This window comes from Myxine glutinosa, chromosome 13 (genome assembly GCF_964187855.1).
Source record: "Myxine glutinosa chromosome 13, kmMyxGlut1.1, whole genome shotgun sequence".
Taxonomy (NCBI): Eukaryota; Metazoa; Chordata; class Myxini; order Myxiniformes; family Myxinidae; genus Myxine; species Myxine glutinosa.
In genome coordinates, this window is record NC_136273.1 from 66,351,493 (window position 1) to 66,374,991 (window position 23,499).

Here is a 23,499-nt window from a genome sequence, read left to right on the forward strand (position 1 = left end):
TCGAGCACCGGGTGAGCAAGCAGCATTGCGTCGGCGAGGGCCAGCTTTGCGCCAGTGAATGCCGCATCCATGTCTGCGGACCAGACGACGTCATGCTTGGCCGGCTTGCCCCGGAGGGCTTCGTAAAGGGGCCGCATGAGCTGAGCAGCGCGGGGCACTAAACGGTGATAAAAATTCACCATGCCGAGGAACTCTTGGAGGGCCTTGATGGAGCGGGGACGCGGGAACTTGGTGATGGCCTCGACCTTGGTTGGCAGCGGCACGGCCCCGTTCTTGGTGATGTGGTGGCCCAAAAAGTCAACGGCCGTCGTGCCGAAGTGGCATTTGGCCGGGTTGACGATTAAGCCGTGCTCGCTGAGGCGTCCGAACAGTGTTCGGAGGTGGAGGAGGTACTCGGCCCGGGACGTGCTGGCGACGAGGATGTCGTCCAGGTAGATGAAGAGGAACGGCAGGTCGCGCAGCACGCCATCCATCAAGCGCTGGAACGCCTGGGCCGCGTTCTTGAGGCCAAACGGCATCCTCAGGAATTCGAACAGGCTGAAAGGTGTGATGACGGCCGTTTTGGGGACGTCGGCCGGCCTGACAGGTACTTGGTGGTATCCCCGTATCAGGTCAATTTTCGAGAAAATGACCCGCCCTGCCAAACGGGTGGAAAAGTCCTGGATATGCGGGACAGGATACCTGTCGGGGGTGGTAACGTCATTGAGGCGGCGGTAGTCGCCACATGGGCGCCAGCCTCCCCCCGGCTTCGGCACGATGTGCAGAGGTGAGGCCCACGCACTATCGGAGCGCCACACGATGCCGAGGTGCTCCAACGCGTAGAACTCGGCCTTTGCCACGGCGAGCTTGGCCGGGTCGAGGCGGCGGGCTCTGGCGTAGACCGGTGGGCCCGTAGTTAGTATGTGGTGCTCGATACCATGTCTCACTGCGACGGCCGAAAACGTCGGCCGCGTGAGGGCCGGGAACTCTGCGAGCAGGCGAGCGAACTCGTTCGCCGCCGGGAGGGCGCATGATAGTTCGGTCGGCACGGAGCTGCTCATTGTGCATGCCAGGGAGCTGAAAGTCTCGGCGTTGACGAGGCGACGCCGTTTTACGTCGACTAGCAGCCCGTGCGCGCAGAGGAAATCGGTGCCTAGCAAAGCCATGGGCACGCTTGCCGTCACAAAGGTCCAATTAAAGCGCTGGCTGCCGAAGCAGAGGGTGACGTTGCGCGGGCCGATGGTGCGGATGGCCGATCCGTTGGCAGCAACCAAGGAGGGGCCGCAAACCGCGGTCTGCCTGTCCTGCTCGGAGGCGGGTATGACGCTCAGTTGGGCGCCGGTGTCACAAAGAAAACGCTGCCCGGACGCTTTGTCCTTGATGAAAAGCAAGTTGCCCGAGTGGCTGGCGCTCATGGCTGGTAATGAACGCCGGCCCGGCCGTTTCCCGACTCGCCGAAAGTGCACGGGGGTCGGCATGTCCGAGCCTTTTGTCCGAACCTAGCGTGGTAATAACACCATGCCTGGTCAGGTGGAGGCCCTGGCCGTCGTGTTGGAATTGGTCGGCGCGGCGTGGCGGCCGCCAGTCGCACTGGCAGTTCGGCCTCCAACCGCACCGGGTGCTCGGGCGCCATGGGCGTCACCTCGGATGGTGGCGGGCTCCAGGTAGCTGCCCCGATGTGCTGGCCTGCCGAGGAGATCTTGTCGGCTTCCCTGGCGAGGGCGCGGGGATCCGTGATCTGCGTGCCTGCCAGGGCGAAGCGTACCTGGCCAGGTAGCTGGCGGAGGAACAGCTCCCGGAAAAGAAAATCCGAGGAGTGCTCACCTAGCAGCGAGAGCATGTAGTCCATCCGCTCGGATGGGCGCGTGTCGCCGAGCTCGGGCAGGTCGAGCAGGCGTCGTGCGCGTTCTGCCGGTGAGAGGGCAAATGCGTCGAGGAGGAGCGTCTTGATCGCGCCATATTTGTCAGCGGCTGGCGGGTGCTGGAGGAGGCTCAGGGCGCGGGCCGCAGTGGCGGAGCTGAGTGCCGCTACCACATGATGGAAGCGGGTGTCGTCTGCAGTAATGCGTCGCAGGGCAAACTAGGAGTCTGCCTGGGCGAACCAAACCGCCGTGTGAGCCTCCCAGAAGGTAGGCAGTTTAAGGGTAACTGCCGTGTCCATGTCGGGGGTCACCAGTGAGGAGCTGTGCTCCTACGCGAGTCGAAAGGATTGACGCGACAAAAGACGGGAATTCGTCCGAGCTCCTTTATTGGTAAAACGAAAACTCGGGTACTCTGAAAAGCCCGTTTATCGGGTAGCAATATATATAATTCATCACCTGAATTCATCCCTGCTGTTCAAAACAACATCAAGCTCACCCTGTTCAACACCCGGTCCCTCAACAACAAATGCCTCATCCTGAACGAATACATCCTGGATAACAAACTGGACTTTCTCTGTCTCACCGAAACCTGGCAACAACCTCTGGACTACTACACGCTCAACCTCACCACACCCAATGGATATTCCTACGTCAATAAACCACGCTCGGAGGGCCGAGGTGGTGGAATTGCCGTTATCCACCGTCAAGACATCAAGACCAACCTCATCTCCATATCATCTGCTCCATCATTTGAACACCTGGCTTTTAAACTCTCTGGTCGCATGCAGTCAGTCATGGCTGTCGTCTACCGCCCTCCCAAACCACACCCATCATTCCTGTCTGACTTCTCCTACTTTCTGACCCAGCTATGTTCCCTCTCCCCCTCAATCCTCCTCCTTGGTGATTTCAAAATCCACATGGACTCCACTGACTCCACAATAACCACTGACTTCACTGATTTACTCACCTGCTTTAACCTCACTCAACATGTCGACTTTCCTACCCATATCCGTGGTCACATTTTGGACCTTGTCTGCTCCACTGGATTAAATTTGCACCATCTCTCTGGCTCCGACCTCACCCTCTCTGACCACATAGCCATCACTCTGACCATCAACATCCCCGCCCCAACACCAAGGCATTATCGCACAATCAACTTCCGTAAGCTAAACGCTCTTTCACCTACCTCATTCTCATCCACCCTCTCTGAAAAAATGTCCACTTCTCCCTTCATTGACCTCCACACCCCTTCCGACCTCACTGACTACTACAACCACACTCTCTCCTCCTGCCTTGACCAGCTTGCGCCTGTAAAAACCAAAACAGTTTCTTTCACCCATTCTGCTCCCTGGTTTACCCCTGAACTCCGCCTGATGAAAACTCGTGCTCGCCAACTTGAAAGACTCTGCAATAAAACGGGTCTCACAGTTCACTCCCAAGCCTACAAGGACCACCTACAACACTACAAAGATGCCCTCTCCCGCGCCCGCTCTGCCTACTACTCTCAAATTATCCACTCTGGCTCAGGAAACCCAAAAGCACTCTTCTCGACAATAAACAAACTCCTCCGCCCCCTGAACACCACCACCCAGTCATTCACAGTAGACAACTGCATCTCCTTCCTCTCTTTCTTCCAACGCAAAATTGACAACATCTACAACAGCTTGACCACCGCTGCACCCGCTCCCCCCTCCAACCACCTGCCCCCCCTTGTCCTGCCATCCCCTGTCTCGGTTCTCCCCAATCTCCCCTACTGACCTCTCTGAACTCCTCATAGGAATGAAAACTGCCACCTGCACTCTTGACCCCATCCCCTCCAGCTTTGTCAAAGCCTCCCTCCCTGCTCTCTCTCCACTTATCATTGCAACAATAAACTCCTCCCTGTCTACAGGCATCGTCCCACCTTCCCTCAAAATTGCTGCTGTTACCCCCATTCTAAAAAAAACCTGGTCTAAACCCTGACACCCTAAACAACTTCAGACCCATCTCCAACCTACCCTTTCTGTCAAAAGTTTTGGAACGCGCTGTAGCCACTCAACTCAAACATCACCTCTCTGCCAATAACCTGTATGAAACATTCCAATCCGGATTCCGCTCCAACCACAGTACTGAAACTGCTCTCCTCAAAATCACCAACGACCTTCTCCTCTCCTCTGACGCTGGCAACCTCAACATTCTCGTCCTCCTCGACCTCAGCGCTGCCTTTGACACCATCGATCACACTATCCTCCTCACCCGACTTGAATCCACCTTTAACGTTACCGGCACTGCCCTCTCTTGGATTAAATCATACCTCTCTGACAGATGCCAGTTCATCTCCATCAATAACTGCAAATCCCCCACTGCTCCCCTCCCCCAAGGTGTCCCCCAAGGTTCAGTTCTTGGCCCCCTCCTCTTCATCCTTTACCTGTCCCCCCTCGGTCACTTAATCCACCATCATGGTCTCCAATTCCACTGCTTCGCCGATGACATCCAGCTTTTCATCTACACCAAGTCCGTCTCCACCGACACCCACTCTATCCTGACAAACTGCATCACTGAAATAAAATCCTGGCTTCAAATCAACTTCCTCAAGCTTAACTGTGATAAATCTGAAATAATCATCATTGGCCCAAAAACGCTCACAAAATCCACCCATAACTTTGCCCTCAACATCGACGGTATCCCAGTATCCACCTCCCCTCACATCCGGAATCTTGGCGTCATCTTTGACCAAACCCTTTCCTTCGACAAATACACTAAACAGATCACAAAGTCAGCGTTCTTTCACCTGAAAAACATTGCCCGTCTCCGCTCATCCCTCTCCTCCACGGCTGCAGAAACCCTCATCCACGCCTTCATCACCTCCCGTCTGGACTACTGCAATAGCCTCCTCTATGGTTCACCCTCAAAAATCACCAATAAACTCCAATACATTCAGAACTCCGCTGCCCGTCTACTCACCCATTCCCGGACCCGTGACCACATCACCCCAATCCTTTACAAGCTTCACTGGCTCCCCATCCCCCAGAGAATCCAGTACAAAATCCTCCTCTTGACATACAAAGCCCTCCATAACCTGGCCCCATCCTACCTGGCTGACCTCCTCTCCAGACACACTCCCACCCGCAACCTCCGCTCTGCTGGTACCAACCTCCTGACCCCCTCCATCCGGACCAAATTCAGATCCTGGGGGGACAGGGCCTTCTCCATCGCTGCTCCACCCTCTGGAACTCACTACCTCACACCATCAGAGACTCCTCCTCACTCACCACATTCAAAACATCACTAAAGACCCACCTGTTCAACACTGCATTCAACATTCAACCCACAGCATTTAACCCCTGACTATCTCTTCTCCTTCTCCCTCCTTTTGCTTTAAATATTTCCCTATTGATTCTGGTCTTTTTGCAATTGTTGTTTTCATGTATTGTTATGCATTATGTTTGCCACTCTGTCAAAGCGCCTTTGGGCTTCTGGAAAAGCGCTATACAAAATAAATGAATTATTATTATTATTATTATAAGCACAATCAAACACGTCATGCCGGAAGCCATGCCTCCCAAGCCGGGCGCGGCATGCCGATCGGAGCGTTTGCCCGGGAAAGGCGAGTCTGGGCATGCCCGGGCGGCCTGGGCGAGCCCGGTACAGTGATCGCTCCCTGGTTGCGTCATCGGCAGGTGTAAGGTGATTGTGTATGCTCAGCGGCAACCGCTACAATGTCATCATTGATGGTGGTGTAAAAGCCATATTGGAATGATGATGTCATCATTGATGGTGGTTTAACAGCCATATTGGAATGATGATGTTTTAGGAGTCGCGGAAGGCGAGAGAACGAGGCCATTCGTAGGGTTCGAAGTTGGTTTATTGTAACAGCAAGATCCAGCAAACCAAACTCGAACGGAAGTCAGCACGCTTATATAAAGCCAAAAGCCCTCTTCGGAGGGCGTGGCTCCGGCAACCGCGCGTGCATCACGTCCGCACAACCACAAGTCCAACAGGCCCGTGCACGTGTATTATGCCCAAATAAGGTAATCACATAAGGTAACCGCCACATGCGGTTACCTGCACATAAGGTAACCGCCACATATGTCCCCCCAGAATGCACTCCACGGGCCTATGCGTAGGCCGAGGCGACCGGGGGGCTGGGCAAGTCCTCGGGGGAGGCCGCCAAGGTTCCCCGCGGGCCTCCCGAGGTTGCAGGTCGCGGGTGCAGTGCCGAGAAGGCTCGAGCGGTGCACGCGAAAAGCGGGTGAGCCAACCGAGGGGCTGGTCAAGGCCTCGGGGGAGGCTGCCGAGGTTTCTCGCGGGCCTCCCGAGGATGCAGGGTCGGAGAAGTTGTTGCGGTTGTAGTTGTAGTTGCGCGAGGGTGACGAAGCGGCCGTGCCGCTAACGTCAGCGCGCGCGAAGGTGACGAAGCAGCCGTTCCGCCAACGTCAGTGCGTGCGAAGGTGATGAAGCAGCCGTGCCTTCGGAGGGTCTTGGAATAGGTTCACCCCTCCGGTCGTAGAGGAGGAGCCGAGCGCGGTGCGCGAACCTCATAGTCATGGCCGTCGTCGTTACCGAAACTCCGGCATTTCGAAACCGCATTCGAAACTGTGCCCGAAGTCGTGCGGGAGAAGCCAGCGTCACCAGCTTAGGTGGCTTCCCTGGCTAGGGCGCGCTTGCCATGTTCGTTCGCAGCCCCCGAATCCGTTCGGGGGCAGTCGGAGGTCACCAGTTTAGGAGTCGCGGAAGGCGAGAGAACGAGGCCATTCGTAGGGTTCGAAGTTGGTTTATTGTAAAAGCAAGATCCAGCACACTAAACTCGAACGGAAGTCAGCACGCTTATATAAAGCCAAAAGCCCTCTTCGGAGGGCGTGGCTCCGGCAACCGCGCGTGCATCACGTCCGCACAACCACAAGTCCAACAGGCTCGTGCACGTGTATTATGCCCAAATAAGGTAATCACATAAGGTAACCGCCACATGCGGTTACCTGCACATAAGGTACCGCCACAATGTCATCATTGATGGTGGTGTAAAAGCCATATTGGAATGATGATGTCATCATTGATGGTGGTTTAACAGCCATATTGGAATGATGATGTCATCATTGATGGTGGTGTAAAAGCCATATTGGAATGATGATGTCATCATTGATGGTGGTGTAAAAGCCATGTTGGAATGATGATGTCATCATTGATGGTGGTTTAACAGCCATATTGAATGATGATGTCATCATTGATGGTGGTGTAAAAGCCATATTGTAATGATGATGTCATCATTGAGGGTGGTGTAAAAGCCATATTGGAATGATGATATCATCATTGATGGTGGTTTAACAGCCATATTGGAATGAAAATGAAAACCTTCAAAAATCTTCTTTTCTCAGAACGGCTTACTAGATTGATGCAAAACTCCACACACATGATCCATTAGCCTTGGGGAATAAAGTTTGAAAGTAATTAAGTCAAAGGTCACATGGTGAGGCAATCATATTGGATTTTACACAAAACTGCACAAATTAAATAATTGTTCTTCTCTGAAAGCACTGAACAGATCAATGCGAAATTTAACCATATGTTCAACTACCCATGGAGATATAGTGTTGAAATAAAAATGTCATTGGTCACATGGTTTGGCAGCCATATTGGATTTAAGGAAAATATATATTTTTAAATGTTTCTCTGAAAGCTCTTACCCTAATGATGCAAAGTTTTCCAAATATCATCATGCTGCATATGTTGTGAAAATAGTGATAGTTCAATATAGTTCAACTATCAATATAGTGATAGTTCCAATAACCCCCCCCCCCCCTTCCCACGCCTCCTCCCCCCAAGCCCTCTCCCTCCCACACATCTCCCTGCTCTTAAATGTTGTGTGCTCTCAAGTGTTTGTGTGCTTCCCCTTCTCTTGTCTTCTGCTCCCTCTTTTTATATATTTTGTTTGTCTGGTTGATTTGTTTGTGAAGTAAATGTCAGCTCTTTCACGAGCCTCGATTCAGTATACAAAAAAAAAAAAAAAAAAAATGTCATAGATCACGTGGTTTTGCAGCCATCTTGGAGAGAAAAACGAACCTTATCTGAAACACGAAACAAACACCACACAAAATACACCACACAACCATGTCTGTAATCTCCGTTTGCTCCTTGTTTTTCTAATGTTGTGATCTTGTCTACTGCTGTCCATTTCCTCGATTCCTGCAATAGGCATGTTGGCATGCCTGTAATTTCCCACAATTCATTTATTTTGTTTAAGATCTTTCGGTCATATTGTCTTGAATGCCCATGTTTATGCTTAATTGTGGATGTTATTTCCAAGTTTTTGTTATTCAGTTTGTTTCTTTGTGAAATTGCACAGTGGTTTGACATCCCATGTCATTTATGAAGTCACTCAGACCATTATGCAGACTCGTGTTGTGTAGCGATAATAACACAACATCCTCTCTATAAATAAATAAACTTGGTGAGGTGGAACGTCTCGTGACCAATTCAAATTCACACTTTTATATAATTGTCTATTTATTTGTTTTTAGCAATGTTATAAGGCTCATGAGGGAACTTGTACATGCATTACTTGTGGGACAAAGACATTATGTGACATCAGTGTAGCTTTACATGAATTGCATGGACAATGGTAGACAATGGACAATGAATGGGATTTAAATCTGGGATCGCAGCATTGTTAGCTAAGTGTATACATGGGAACACCAACATTCTTTGTAGTTTTCAATTGGTCAGTATGTTTGTTATATAAAGGACTAGCAGGGACTAGTTTCCGGGTGCTGTTCTAATACTGTTCGCATTTCGAAGAAATCAAATTTTGTTTTGGTTTTTGCGACACACACACACACACACACACACACACACACACACACACACACACACACACACACACACACACACACACACACACACACACACTCACAGGTGGATAATTTGAGACATGGTAGGTCCACCATTCCATCACTTGAAGCCCACCATGTGAAGTAGCTAAAGTACACTAATATCTCCTCTTGTCCTTATAATTATAAGTACATTAGTAGCTCCTACTTACTGGCCTGATAAATTAAAAGTGCATTAATATCTCCTAATGTCCTTGCAATTAAAAGTTCAGTAATATCTCCAAGTGTACTTAATAATACAGTACAACATAATATACACTACAACATGTCACTTATAACACACAGTCCTGCATACAATAATACAATAATGAAAATACCATAATGAATCCTGCGTTCCCCTCTATCCCAACCTTCCTCAATTCAAGAGGATTGTCAATAGATTCCTTCTTTCTGTTCATTGTCTATACTTTCCTTTGTGTAGCCCCCACCTCGAGCGGCCTTCGGCTTTGTGGCAGGCAAAATGTCATTTAAAAAGTACATGTTGTCACGTGTTCCCTTCCCAAACTCTGGTTACGGTGCCCCTCAGAGTCTTAAGAGGGAACGCGGCAGAAAGATTTGTTATTTTGAGTGTTCTAATAAACCATGGTAAAACCACACCAATGCAATTGTAGAACAAAACAAGTAATTGTATTAAGAACTCTCACATACACAATAATAACACTCTTAAAGAAAGTACAATGAAAATATCACTGGGATCAAATGAACAATACATGTGATGGTACCATCATTCCCCAATGCTCTCAAAGCAATAAACTCATGATACACCAAACGTGAGTGGAAGGTAACATTCCCCAAAGTCCGTGCACAAATCCCCACGCTGGTTGAAGGTTTAAGTCATGCAGAATGGCAAATCAATAGGCACGTATTGGCGTGGCTGTGGATGAGGAGTTACGAGGTGAGAGATTGATATGAGAATTGAGCCGATATGGAAACCAATTGCAATCAACACGATGAGGTTGATATGGAAATCCCAACGACAAACACTATGCACCAGGCGGACGGTCTCCTCGAGGGTAAATGGTAAATGGTGTATCGGCCTGTAATGGAGGCGCTTGCTTTCCCTCCAAAAATAGCTCACACTTGGTGATAAAACCTGAGAAGTAGGTTTAATTGCAATCGCAATATGTGACGATGTCGCAGGCAATCCCTTTCACAGAAGCCTCAACTCATTCGGACCAATATCAAAAAAAAGTCCGCTCGCAGCCTGGATGCTACTCACAGCTGTCTCCTCCTCTCCCTGACAATCTCCTCCTCTCTTCTCTTCCAGTTTCTTTGCCGCGTTTTCCTTTGTCCTTCACAAACATTTAGTTTTACCTTTTACTGAAGTCATCTCCATTTCACACAAAAACCTTAACAACAATATTACCTGAAACTAAAAATTCGACAAGTATATAATAACAACAAAGGCGGAAGTGACGAATCCATAACAATGTCAAGTATATGTGTGAATATAATTATACAGTATAATATGTCATTACATAACGTTTGTAAATCACAATAGTGCATGTGTATGTGTAAATCATGATTCATGTGTGTGTGTGTGTGTGTGTGTGTGTGTGTGTGTGTGTGTGTGTGTGTGTGTGTGTGTGTGTCACCGCCACCAATCATCAAAGCAAGGAACCACGACCCATGCACGGACCAAGTTGTCACCCCACGAAGCCTTTCCTGGTACTGGAGCATCCAGCTTCACCACAGCCATGAACCATGCCAGATGGACCAAACCGTCTCCCTATCTGTGCTGTGCCCAATGGAGCCCTTCCCAGTACTGGAGTATCCAGCTTCACCACAGCCATGAACCATGCCACATGGACCAAGCCGTCTCCCTATCTGTGCTGTGCCCAACGGAGCCATTCCCAGTACTGGAGTATCCAGCTTAATCACAGCAACGAGCCTTAATCGCCATGGACCAAGCTGTCTCCTTATCCGTGCTGCACCAGTCCGCATCCCATACGCCTATCGATCGGCTCAACTCTGGGCGCAATGTGCGTGGCCGTTTGCCCCATCAAAGCTGCCGCACCGGCTTGGTTCTCACTCACATCAAAGCCATTGTATTTGGTCCTAGATTCCACAAAACTTGGTCTCTCTCATCCTCAACAGGTGAAACTTTGAAAAAAGGGAGTTAGCAAAAGCTCGGGCCTTGTCTCCCAGAAGCACGGGGACCACAAGTCCCATCAAGCTGCAGGGCCAGGCCGCGTCACAAATGCATGCTGAACAGCATTGGGCGGAGCGGAGTGCACATGTCGTCGCATCAAACCTGAAGTTTTCAGCTCTTTCTTCATTGCTTTCAATACTGATGAATTTGACGCTGGCCTCGGTACTTTTTATCCCAAGCGAGAGGGAGGCGGCACAAAATGCAGCATCCCCATCACCGCCATCTTCAAATTGAATGTTTGCATGTGTTTGTGTGTGTTATAATCACAGCCGCCACTAGGTGGTTGTATTAACAGCAAATGGCATGAACCCGACTACTCATACGCAGATATTTCTCGTATTCCTATTTTCCTGCGAGTCATATTTGCATTTCGGCAAAGAACATTTAATGGGAAACCATTTCAAAATTTCCACTCTTCATCTAAATGCACAAAATTACGTTTAAAAGACGATTTGAATTCCAGATTTTGTGCTCGCAACGGCAGTTTAAAAACGCCCGTCGAGCAGAACCGATTCAGTGTAAACACACACACAGCGCGCATGCGCTTAGAGCCTCATTAGCATTCATCCGTCATTTTGAAAATTATGTATTGGTTAACTTTGTCTGTCTATCGACATACGTCAGTCTATGATCGAGAAACTACAGTACTTAATATTTGTGAAAGAATTAGACATTTGTAGAAGATAAATGTTTTTTTTTCTTAGAACTTTGGGATCAAAGAGCTAGTATAAATATTTTTTTAACAAGTTCAGCATTGTCGCTCCCAAATCGATTCATCAAAACGGACTCTCAACCTGCACACCGGTGTTTCAAGGTAAAAAGACCTTACGTTTCGTTTCCAGGAGTGCAGTTTGCCTTGGTCATAAGAGCGCAGTGGAGAGCCGTGCTGTGCGTTCATGAAGTCCACGGCATAACGCGCCGCTCGCGCCGCACGGACCTGCTCCATGGCTCGCAGGTTGCACGGCCATCCCGTGGTGAAGACCCGGCGAGGATCGCTGCCTTGAGGTGCCAAGCCCTCGGCAGTAAAGATAAACATAAATGTTAGCACGGCCAATAATCCAATTACCATGATAACGCTCAAGAGCTTTATTCCTGCTGAAATAGAAACGAGTTACCACTGACGGTCGTTACCCCCTCCCTGTGCCTGAAGGCCGACCTGGGTTACTCATTGATCCGTGTTGATCGTCCCGAGTACATATTTACCAAATGTACAAAATGGACCCTTTGGTGACAATTTAGATATACTGTTCGTGCTGCACCTGACTTGGTGCAGGCGACATTGAGAATGCTTCATCCGATCCTTCTTGGAACGTGTTCCACAATATACGCAAACCTTGGAATACCAGGATACATTATACATCAGGTTGGTGTACAGTTAGTATGGTCTCCGCATTCTGTACACTATTTATTTTGCTCCCAAAATCAAAATTGATACATTAGGCGTGTGCAGCGCGTTATTATTAGTCCCTGTTGGACTTTAGTCCAAAACGGAGGCTTGTGGACTGGGCCGTCCATCTGCAACCATATGTCGGACATGTGTGGATCGATTTTGTTCATACTTGGCACAAAGGCAACACATGATGGAATACATAGGCACATCATTTTGTATCGCGATGCGATCAAAGATGGCCGACTGGCAGCCATTTTATTTGTAAAGAACCCAATATTTACTACAACTACGGGGGATGTGACATTTTGTCTTTTGCTCTTTATTTGCAGGTGATGTCCCTCCTGGTATGTGTCACTCATGTCCCTCGCTATGGATGTGAGAAATGGTCACCTATTTAATTAATACTAGCAGGGGTACCCAGCGTTGCCCAGTGCTGTTGTCATCCTATTGGTATTTGAAGAAATTGAATTTTGTATTTTTCCCATTTTTTTGTGGGGGCCTAAAAACACTTCCCTACACCCGCTGAGGAATGGAGTCAGGGATCATGTAATACCAGTATTACCTTTTGCTGAGCTACAAAGGCTTAGGCACTATAAAGTGATTTTTAAAAAGCAACCTTTTTTTCGAAATTACCCCCAAAAAATGTTTTTGTGCCTCCGCCGACGAAGGCATTATGTTTTCGGGTTGTCCGTCCGGCTGTCCGTCCGTCTGTCCGGCCGTCCGTCTGTCTGTCCGTCCGTCTGTCCGTGATAAGTTTTGGTTACCGCGATAACTTGAGAACAGCGAAAGGGATCTCAGTCAAACTTGGAGCAGGTGTGCATAACGAGGTAAAGATGAACTTACATTTTGGGGTCATGAGGTCAAAGGCCAAAGGTCAGAGGTCATGTTAGGTACAAATCCTGTTACCGTGATAACTTGTGAACCATTGATGGGATTCAGACCAAATTTGGTACACTTATGTAGAATGATGCAAAGATGAACTGATTAGATTTTGAGGTCAAGAGGTCAAAGGTCAAATCTGTAATAGGTCTATAACTTGAGAACGGCTGAAGTGATCTCATTCCAACTAAGTACAGGTATGTATAATGATGTAAATTTTAAGTGATTAGATTTTGGGGTCATAGGTCAAAGGTCAAAGTCTGTAATAGGTCTATAACTTGAGAACAGCTGAAGTGATCCAATTCAAACTTAGTACAGGCATGTATAATGATGTAAAGATTAACTGATTAGATTTTGGGGTCATAGGTCAAAGGTCAAAGTCTGTAATAGGTCTATAACTTGAGCACAGCTGAAGTGGTCCAATTCAAACTTAGTACAGGCATGTATAATGATGTAAAGATTAACTTATTTAGATTTTGGGGTCAAAGGTCAAATCTGTAATTGGTCTTTAACTTGAGAATGGCTGAAGTGATCTAATTCAAACTTGGTACAGGTTTGTATAATGTTGTAAGCATGAACTGATTACATTTTGGGTTCAATTGGTCAAAGTTCAGAGGTCATGTCAGGTAACAATGTGCTAACTTGGGCACAGCTGAATGGATTTAAATCAAACTTGATACAAGTATCACCCTCAAAAATCACCAATAAACTCCAATACATTCAGAACTCCGCTGCCCGTCTACTCACTCATTCCCGGACCCGTGACCACATCACCCCCGTCCTTTACAAGCTTCACTGGCTCCCCATCCCCCAGAGAATCCAATACAAAATCCTCCTCTTGACATACAAAGCCCTCCATAACCTGGCCCCATCCTACCTGGCTGACCTCCTCTCCAGACACACTCCCACCCGCAACCTCCGCTCTGCTGGTACCAACCTCCTGACCCCCTCCATCCGGACCAAATTCAGATCCTGGGGGGACAGGGCCTTCTCCATCGCTGCTCCCACCCTCTGGAACTCACTACCTCACACCATCAGAGACTCCTCCTCACTCACCACATTCAAAACATCACTAAAGACCCACCTGTTCAACGCTGCATTCAACATTCAACCCACAGCATTTAACCCCTGACTATCTCTTCTCCTTCTCCCTCCTTTTGCTTTAAATATTTCCCTATTGATTCTTGTCTTGTCTTTTTGATTCTTGTCTTATATATATGCCGTATATCGCTGCTGTTTGTTTTCTTGATTCTTGTCTTTTTGCAATTGTTGTTTTCATGTATTGTTATGCATTATGTTTTCCACTCTGTCAAAGCGCCTTTGGGCTTCTGGAAAAGCGCTATACAAAATAAATGAATTATTATTATTATTATTAAGTATTATAATGATGTAATAATGTGGGTGGAGGCATATCAGTTGACGTCGTGACATCGAAGAGTGTCATTCTAGTTTGCCTTAAACACTTCATGGCACTCACTGATGAACCTCTGACAGGTTTCCAAAGATCAGTTCGGTCATCTCAGAGAAAAACGGCAACAAAGACAGACAGACATCTCTAATAGTATAGATGCATGAAGGAAAGGTAGAGGGTTGGGGCTGGCGTGTACATGGTCTGTACAGAGGGGGGGCGGTTTAAGGTTGGTTACATTTCATTTGTACGAATCACAATCGAGAAAGAAGGAGAGAAAGAGAGAGACACAAGAGGGAACGGGCTGGTCCATGGGGACTGATCGGCACTCTGACCGTGACCGCCCTGCCCTGACCAATCCGGGCAGCAGGAAAGAATGGGGAAGATTTGGCCTCCGACTTGCTTTGGGGGGTACAACCACCACGAAGAGGCATCCTCAATAGTTGTAGACATAGGAAGTTGGTTCCACAGGTGAGAAAAAAGATCAAGGAATAAATGAGTGGTGGTGGGTAGTGCGACTGGAATTTAGGAGTTTAACCAGAAGCAAGTTACTAGCAGATTGTGTGTGCCCTGCAGAAACCTTGTGGAGGGGGGGGGGGCAATGGGGGAGGGGGTGGGGCTAGGCAGGTAATGGCAGATGGTGCAACATCAGATAGGTGGTGGTAGACACCAAAGGCCTCCGAGGTATCTGCGATGCGGGAATGATAGGCCCAGAGATTCAGTTCCTTCACATGAGACTCCGATGATTTTGAGGGTCCTCGTTTCCATGGCATCAAGAAGTCCAAGGTATGAGGCAGGTGCGCCAGCCTAGAGTGGAGGGCAGTACTCCAACGAGCTGTGGATGAAGACCTTGTAAGTAAAAGTTCAGAAAAAGACGATGCTCGACTGAAGATGCCCAGTTGGCAGCTACCTTTGAGGCCAACTTAGATACATAGTTTGCCCATGAAGGATCAAGGATGATGGTGAGGCCCAACGTTTTGAGGGGCTGAATGAACCTCGAGAGATTTGTTATGGAAGTAGATGGGAGGGTTTGCTTGATCGATGGTACTTTGGAAGAGACAGAGTGACATTTGCTAAGTTTTCCGTAGTGTTCTGCATTGCCGAAGCCAATGTCTTCTGCATGAAAACTGAAAGTATTCATCAATGATCGATTTATCAAACCTTATTGATCAACGCAAATGTATCAGTTCATTTATTTCCACAATCCTTTTTTTCTATCCAGCAGAATTCCAAACCTACCTCATACTCCGCTCTGTTTTTAGAAACAACTCTCTATCTTTGGCATAAGGTTGTGATTGTAGAGGCAGATGTTACTCTGGCAATGCTATTAAATGGTGGAGGCAGGGTTCAAAGCATGCACTTTGTAGTCCTACCAGGTGGTTTTGTGGGGAGGGGGTGTTCCTGGCTGTGTAGATAGAAAGGCGTATTCAAAATTCCCTCCATATGTACGTGTGGAATAAAGAGACACATTTTTTGCCCTACTGTAGATTACTCAACAATATGAAGGTGGTGTGTGTGTATGTGTGTGTATATGTGTGTGTGTATATGAGTGTGTGTATATGAGTGTGTGTGTGTGTGTGTGTGTGTGTGTGTGTGTGTTTATATAGTGTTGCGGTTTTGAGTTTGTACAATAAAGGTTAAATTTCCCCCTCATAGTTTAGTCACACTACAACATGTAGCCTCGCGATAGTTCAGTTATTTCATAGTAAATATAAGCATAGTCCTTTTCCTGTGTTAGTCTTGCGTTGAGTAGAATAATGAGATTTAGGTCCCTTTCATTGCCTTATGCCGTCTTATGCCGCTTTTGACTTTTGGCGCAAATTAACACGAGGCAGGCCTAGCAAATCGAGGCAAGACCGAAGGAGGGCGGAGGAGAAGCAGACGGTAAGAGTGAGCCGCCAATCAGGGCTCGAAGGGAGTGGCTGCGGCACTGCGGCACAAGGCGTGGTTAGAACATTCGAGAGGGCTAAGGGGGTTGGCAATATAACCCGTTGTGCGAAGCCCCCACCACAGTTCTGCGGGGTGGTGAGCTTGAGAAGTTGTGAGAAGGGCATGCGCTGGGTGTTGAGCTTGAGTAGTTCTGTGGAGGAAGGCGCTTGAACAAGTTCGGAGTTCTGAAAGTTCTTATGGGAAAGGCACTCGAGTGTTGAGCAAGTTACGAGTTCTGAGAGAAGACGCGCATGAACCAAGCTATAAGCGCTCTTACCAATTAAATGCTCGGTTGAGCTTGAGGCAGAGCCTCTATTGGGTTACGCGAGTGATAGCGCGCCGGCAACTAAACGCGCTGTGGAAAACCGCCAAGCCTGGCGAGAGATGCGTACATTTTCCCTCCTGCCTGCTGTGCCCTTTGTTCGAGAGACGTGCTACAAGGATCCCTCCGACCGCCTGCTTGCCTTCATCGTGGGACGTGCTGTGACCGTGGAGAGCCACGCCGGGCGAAGCTGTTCCTGGACGACCAAGGCAGCGAGTGAACATCATCCTACCTTCAGTTCCCCCTTGTGAATGTGATCGGGCCCGTGTCTGGGGTTAACATAAGACTGATTAAGACTGCTCTGTGTCTCTGTGCTTCTTCCGATAATTGTACATAATAATAATTAAACCTGTGTTCTTCCCTTATTCGACCGTCTCGTCTTTTCCATCATTGACTAAGCGTGGTACGAATATAACCGCTCTAATCGGGTTCCAATACTAGAAAACTGCACGGATCACGTGGTACGCAATCCGCTCGGTATACTCAAATTACACGTGGCTCATGCGAGGCTTGATTCCCCGCTTCTGCGGCGGCGCAGGTATTTAGGTACGTGCGAGAATTGTCCCGAAACCCTACCTTGCGTTTGCCCAGGAGGGGCGATTCAAGTCTCTCGGTTGCGCCGGCCCAAAAAGAACAAGGGGCTTAATCTCCCCTTGGTAAGGGCAGGAAGGTCGGTGATAACCGTAACAATATATGTGTGTGTGTGTGTGTGTGTGTGTGTGTGTGTGTGTGTGTGTGTGTGTGTGTGTGTGTGTGTGTGTGTGTGTGTTAGGGTTAGGGTGTTGGGGGATGCATTTATTTAGGGGGATGCATTGGGGATGGCCCCGCAGGTAAGGTTGTGTCTTGTGGCATCCACCGGGGGACGCGGTCTGTAGACCGGGGTATGTACAAAGGTTAGAGTTTTGAGTTTGGAAAGATGGTTAAGTTTTGTGGTTAAGTTAGTGTTGTGTGTTGTTTGTTTCCTCCCTCCACAGGAACAACGAAGAAAATGTACATACTTGCATGATGGTTAAGGGGTTCAGCATGTTAAGGAAGTGTAGGTAGGTAGTCCGACTCACTTCCCACAGCCCTTCCTGATTTATTTCATAGGTTAATTAAGTGTGTGACAGTAAGTGTTAAGGCTGGAATGGTAGCGCCTGCGGTGAACCTTGCAGGAGCTACGGTTCCAGGGGGGGGGGCTGTGTTATGAATTTGGTAGAGCAACATCTAGAGCTAGGTAGATCTGAATAGGTAGGTATTCGGCTGTCGTGACAGGGACTCTACATGTAATAAGTTCTTGATGTTTAGGCGTTGTCGGGGGAAGATGTATGATTGTGGACCTACCTGGAGGTTCGAGTGTTAAATAGTGAGGGATTAAAGGTAACGCCCCTGTGAGTCTCACCTAGTAGTCAAACCTTTGTCCATTATGGCACTGCAAACCACATAAACATTAGTTAGGTCCTTAGCGCAACATTAAATAATTCCTTTCCCTGACAATGACTTCGGAATAAATGGACAGGAAACCAGGCCAAAAACACCGCCACAATTGGCCGCCACCGTTTACACCTCCAAGGCCTACAAACCTCGCCTGGCACGTGTTATAACACAAGCACCGCGGGGTCGGGGACGGGAGAGTGGAGCATGCCGCAGAGGGCGTGACCTGGGCGAGCCGGCGAGTTGGGAGGCTATGATTGGCTGAGGAGTGCGCCAATGTGACGTCATCGGCCAGAGATATTAGGACGGTCGGACGCCATTTCGTGGCAGTTCGCAGCAGTTCGTGAGGAGTTCGGAGCAGTTCGTTGGCAGTTGGCACACAGCAGGAGAGTTCGTCGGAGTTGGCAGTTGGCACCGAACAGTTGGCACTTGGCTGCCAGCACTCCCAAAAGAGAGTCGAGTCAAGTGGAGTTCGCTTGCTTTGTGCAGCTTACGTTGAACCTTTGGTGCACGGACCTTGTGGAGATCGACCTCGTGTGGAGCCGCTGGCCACGCGTCAGACGCGTGGTGCTTGGAGCGAGGCCTTGTGGAACTTGGAGCGAGGGACCTCGTGGTGTGCGATCGGGGCTTGTGGAACTTGGAGCGAGGCCTCGTGGGTACATCGGGGCCGAAAGGAGCCGGGTGTTGGACGGCGGTCACCAAGACGACAAGGACGAGATAAGGCCGTACCCGCGAATACACTGTGCATAAACCAAAAAGACGTGTTATTTTCGTATTCACCTCCCTCGTATCGTGTTTGATATCTGTTGTGTCTGGGATCCCAATTTAGGCTTATTCGATTTATTAGTACTAGGGCATTGCCCGTACTATATCTATATCTAAAATTATATCCCCCCCCCCCTCTATTTACATGAAATGGTTTGGTCCAAAGCGAACGGCTTGCGAGTACGGTGACAATCCCCCCCCTCTATTTACATGCAATGGTTTGGTCCAAAGCGAACGGCTTCCGGAGTTTGGTAAAGAAATCGCCATCGCGTGCACAAACGCGCAGGAAAGCGAATGAATCGCAAATTCGTTGTTATTAGTTTTAAAACATAGTTTAACGCCAACATAGCGCCAACATAGTTTGCAAACGTGAAATAAATGAATACGCTCTCAAATGTGCCATCCGAGGCAGAGTGTGTCCTCCACGTTCGGCACACGCGATCGTTCGCTGCTCTCTGATTGGTTGAATCGTTTTTTGGACATAGCTCGGTAAGTAATTGTCCGATTAATATGAAACCTTGAAAAGGCACATCCTCGGGTCCCCAGCAATATACCTGGCAAGTTAAAAGTATATCGGACCCGTGGTTGTCGAGAAACAGCGGTCACAGACAAACAGACGTACAGACGTACAAACGTACAGACAGAGATTAGTGGAATTATAGATAGATTACCGGCGCGGGCTTTTTCACTGTCTTTACTTATAAATAATAAATCCTTATATTATTTTCTGTACATATCTGAACGCAGTTTTCCTGGGTGTTTGATTTTAGTAGATAAGGCGGCGGGCGGAGCTTTGCTGTGTCCGCCATTCCGCGCGTTTAACTTTGTGTTGAGCTTGAATCCGCCATTGAGTTTTCGCCTCGGGAGTGTAAAGTCTCGCAAATCGGCCATCCGTAACTGTGGTGTTAATCACGGTTGCGTAACAAGTTACTCCGAACTGCGCCGAAACTGCTTGCTTATACACCTTAACTTATACACGGCGGTCGATATTTAATATGTGTGTGTGTGTGTGTGTGTGTATATATATGTGTGTGTGTGTGTGTATGTGTGTGTGTGTATATATATATATATATATATATATATGTGTGTGTGTGTGTGTGTGTGTGTGTGAATATGTGTGTGTGTGTGTGTGTGTGTGTGTGTGTGTGTGTGTGTGTGTGTGTGTGTGTGTCGTGTCATTTCATTTCTGTGTCTGCTGTATTGATTTAGTCCACTGAAGGACAAGTGCAGAATTGTCATGTATGGCGGAAGATTGTACCATGGGTGGGAAGGGGGATCCCTTTGCCCACCACTGAATGAAGACCGCCATAAGGAGCAGAGTTTGTTTTGGCGGCAAATATAATTTGTTTCCAGGTAAGACGGACGATGACCTACTCTTCTTCGCATACGCCCTGGTATAAGATCTTTAACATCCACCAGCAGATGCTGGCAAAGGTGTCCATTGCTAATAACATCCCATCCTAGGCATGGTACACTTACTAATACGATGGCGACTTTCACAAAATGCAGGGTAATCGTTTATCGTGAATTTGGAATCAAACCCAGGTTAAAGGTGAATTCATTGACGGCTGCTCCAACCAAATCGGACTAAAAGGTTTTCCTTTTGGCTTCAAAACCTCTGGCTAAGAATGCGATCTGTGGTTACCGCACAGACAAAGCTGCATTGTGGGGAACAACATCCTTCATGAAGGTAATCCAGGTGTTGGGTCTACCTTCGCTTGTGGATCACATGACCTACAAGTTTAAACAGCGACCAAGAGTTGGTCGGCCCTGAGGATTGAGCAGGAACATTGGAGATCCTGCTAAATGCAGTGATCCGACAAGGTTGACGTTTATAAAGTCATCTTAGTGAATGGTTAAGAAAGTTAACCTATGCTATGGTGGATGTGCCGGCGAGACAAGAGAGGCACAAGATCACCTTCGGCAAGTGGTATCCAACAAAGTTTTGAATCGAGTTGTAAGGAGAAGCGAGAAAACCAAAAGTAAGCCATCTGGATGTCCTTACCGACATGGACACGAGCCTTCTTTTCCCGCGTCTCCGCCCGAGCATGGAACGAGGAAGCGGCTCGACTGCGCCAGCTGATTGTGACGTTTCCAAGGAGGGACACCAGAAAGAACCAATGAACGGCAGTCTCGTTAAAGGTGAACACATCGGCCCGGTAAAGATTCACAGGAAATGAACACCACGTCCTGGTAGGGATTCAAAGGCAACTAGACTGCACTCAGTAGAGAGTATACCTCCGCCTGGTTGGCCATATCACTCAATGGTGAAGAACCACTTAAAAAATTCTACGAGCCGGATCCGGATCCAAAATCTTCATCTAAATTGAATCGATTCTTCCTTGTCGCACACACAATACATGTCCAACAAGAATCCATCCATAACTTTTTTGATCTAACCTGGTATGTATCGTTTTGGCCCTATCTCCCAATGGTGAAGTATCACTTAAGAATTAAATAATTCTCATATCTGAATCCATATCCAGATCTTCACCAAAATCGAATCGAATCGTCCTTGTCAGACACCCAACAGGGCCAACAAGTTTTGTCCAAATCCATCCATAACTTTTTGCGTTATCCTGCTATGTATCGTTTTTGTGCCCATCTCCCAATGGTGAAGATTCACTTAAGAATTAAATAATTATCATATCCGAATGCATATTCATATCTTCACCCAGATCTCATCGAATCGTCCTTGTCAGACACCCAACCAGTCGACCAAGTTTCGTCCAAATCCATCCATAACTTTTTCAGATATCCTGCTATGTATCGTTTTTGGCCCTATCTCCCAATGGTGAAGAATGACTTAAAAAATTATACTAGCCGGATCCGAATCCAGATCTTCACCAAAATCTAATCATTTCGTCCTTGTCACATACGCTACATCTCTGCCAAATTTCATTCGAATCCGTCCACAACTTATTGAGATATTTTGTTCACAAACGGACAGACAGATGAAAAATCACTCATAGAGCAACACTTGGCAAAAGAGAACAAAGTAGAATTGCACTCAGTAGAGCATCCTTTTTGACCCAAAAATAATTGGTGGTTGAATTCAGTGACATGATATGCAAATCGTCTTCAAATTTTTAGTTAATCGGATGAAAATTGACAATTTTAGAAATGTGGCTTATGTTGACCTTTTGGCCAATGTTGACCTCAAAAGTAGTTGGTGGTTGGTTCCAGTAAGCTGATATGCAAATCCTATTCAGATTTCAAGTCAATCGGATGAAAATTGAGGATTTTAGAAATTTGATAATAGTGGTTGACCTTGGGCCTATGTTGACCTTTTGGCCTACGCTGTTCTCAAAAGTAGTTGGTGGTTGAATTCAGTTCGCTGCTATGAAAATCCTATTCAAATTTCAAGTCAATCGGATGAAAATTGAGGATTTTAAACATTTGAAAAAAAGTGGTTGACCTTTGGCCGATGTTGACCTTTTGGCCAATGTTGATCTCCAAAATAGTTGGTGGTTGGTTTCAGTTAGCTGATATGGAAATCCTATTCAGTTTTCAAGTCAGTCAGATGAAAATTAACGATTTTAGAAATCTGAAATTGTTGATCATTGGCCTATGTTGACCTTTTGGCCTATGCTGATCTCAAAAATAGCTGGTGGTTGAATTCAGTTAGCTGATGTGAAAATCCTATTCAAATTTCAAGGCAATCGGATGAAAATTGAGGATTTTAGAAATTGGAAAAAAAGTGGTTGACCTTTGGCCTATGTTGACATTATGGCCAATGTTGATCTCAAAAATAGTTGGTGCTTGACTTCAGTTCTCTGATATGAAAATCCCATTCAAATTTGAAGTCAATCGGATGAAAATTTAGGATTATAGAAATTTGAAAAAAGTTGTTGACCATTTGGTGAAGTTTCGTGAAATTCGGTTTAAAATTGCGACCTGAAGGCAAGTATAAGTGAGCGGACAGACAAAAAAAACACACACACAAACCAGAGCGATGAACATACTTGTCCAAAAAAAAAAATTTGGGGCAAGTAACCAACAAACAAACAGACAAACAAAGGTGAAAACATAACCTCCATCCACCTTTGAAGGCGGAGGTAATGAACACAACGTCCTGGTTGGGATTCACAGGTAATGAACACAGCGTCCTGGTTGGGATTCACAGGTAATGAACACAACGTCCTGGTCGAGATTTACAGACAATGAACAAACTGTTTTGTTAAAGACTCACAGACAATGAACAAACTTTTCTGTTAAAGACTCACAGATAATGATCAAACTTTCCTGTTAAAGATTCACAGACAATGATCAAACTATTCTGTTAAAGACTCACAGACAATGATCAAACTGTTCTGTTAAAGACTCACAGACAATGATCAAACTGTTCTGTTAAAGACTCACAGACAATGATCAAATTTTTCTGTTAAAGACTCACAGATAATGAACAAACTGTTCTGTTAAAGACTCACAGACAATGATCAAACTGTTCTGTTAAAGACTCACAGACAATGAACAAACTGTTCTGTTAAAGACTCACAGACAATGAACAAACTGTTCTGTTAAAGACTCACAGATA

General features: G+C 47.2%; 1 protein-coding gene across 2 annotated transcripts in view; it reads right to left on the bottom strand.

Annotated features, from left to right (window-relative positions):
* LOC137438998 (latexin) overlaps positions 1 to 21,043 on the bottom strand; it is a 43,434-nt gene extending 22,391 nt beyond the window's left edge. The window contains exons 1-2 of one of the 2 annotated variants that reach the window (XM_068134546.2): positions 20,968 to 21,043; positions 11,686 to 11,871 (exon numbers count right to left, since the gene is read on the bottom strand). In XM_068134546.2, the coding sequence (XP_067990647.1) occupies positions 11,686 to 11,871; positions 20,968 to 21,012 (231 nt within the window). In that variant the 5' untranslated portion in view covers positions 21,013 to 21,043. Of the gene's footprint in view, positions 1 to 11,685; positions 11,872 to 20,880 lie in introns of both variants that reach the window. The other variant, XM_068134545.2, reaches the window with a different exon arrangement.
* Positions 21,044 to 23,499: the final 2,456 nt, after the last annotated feature.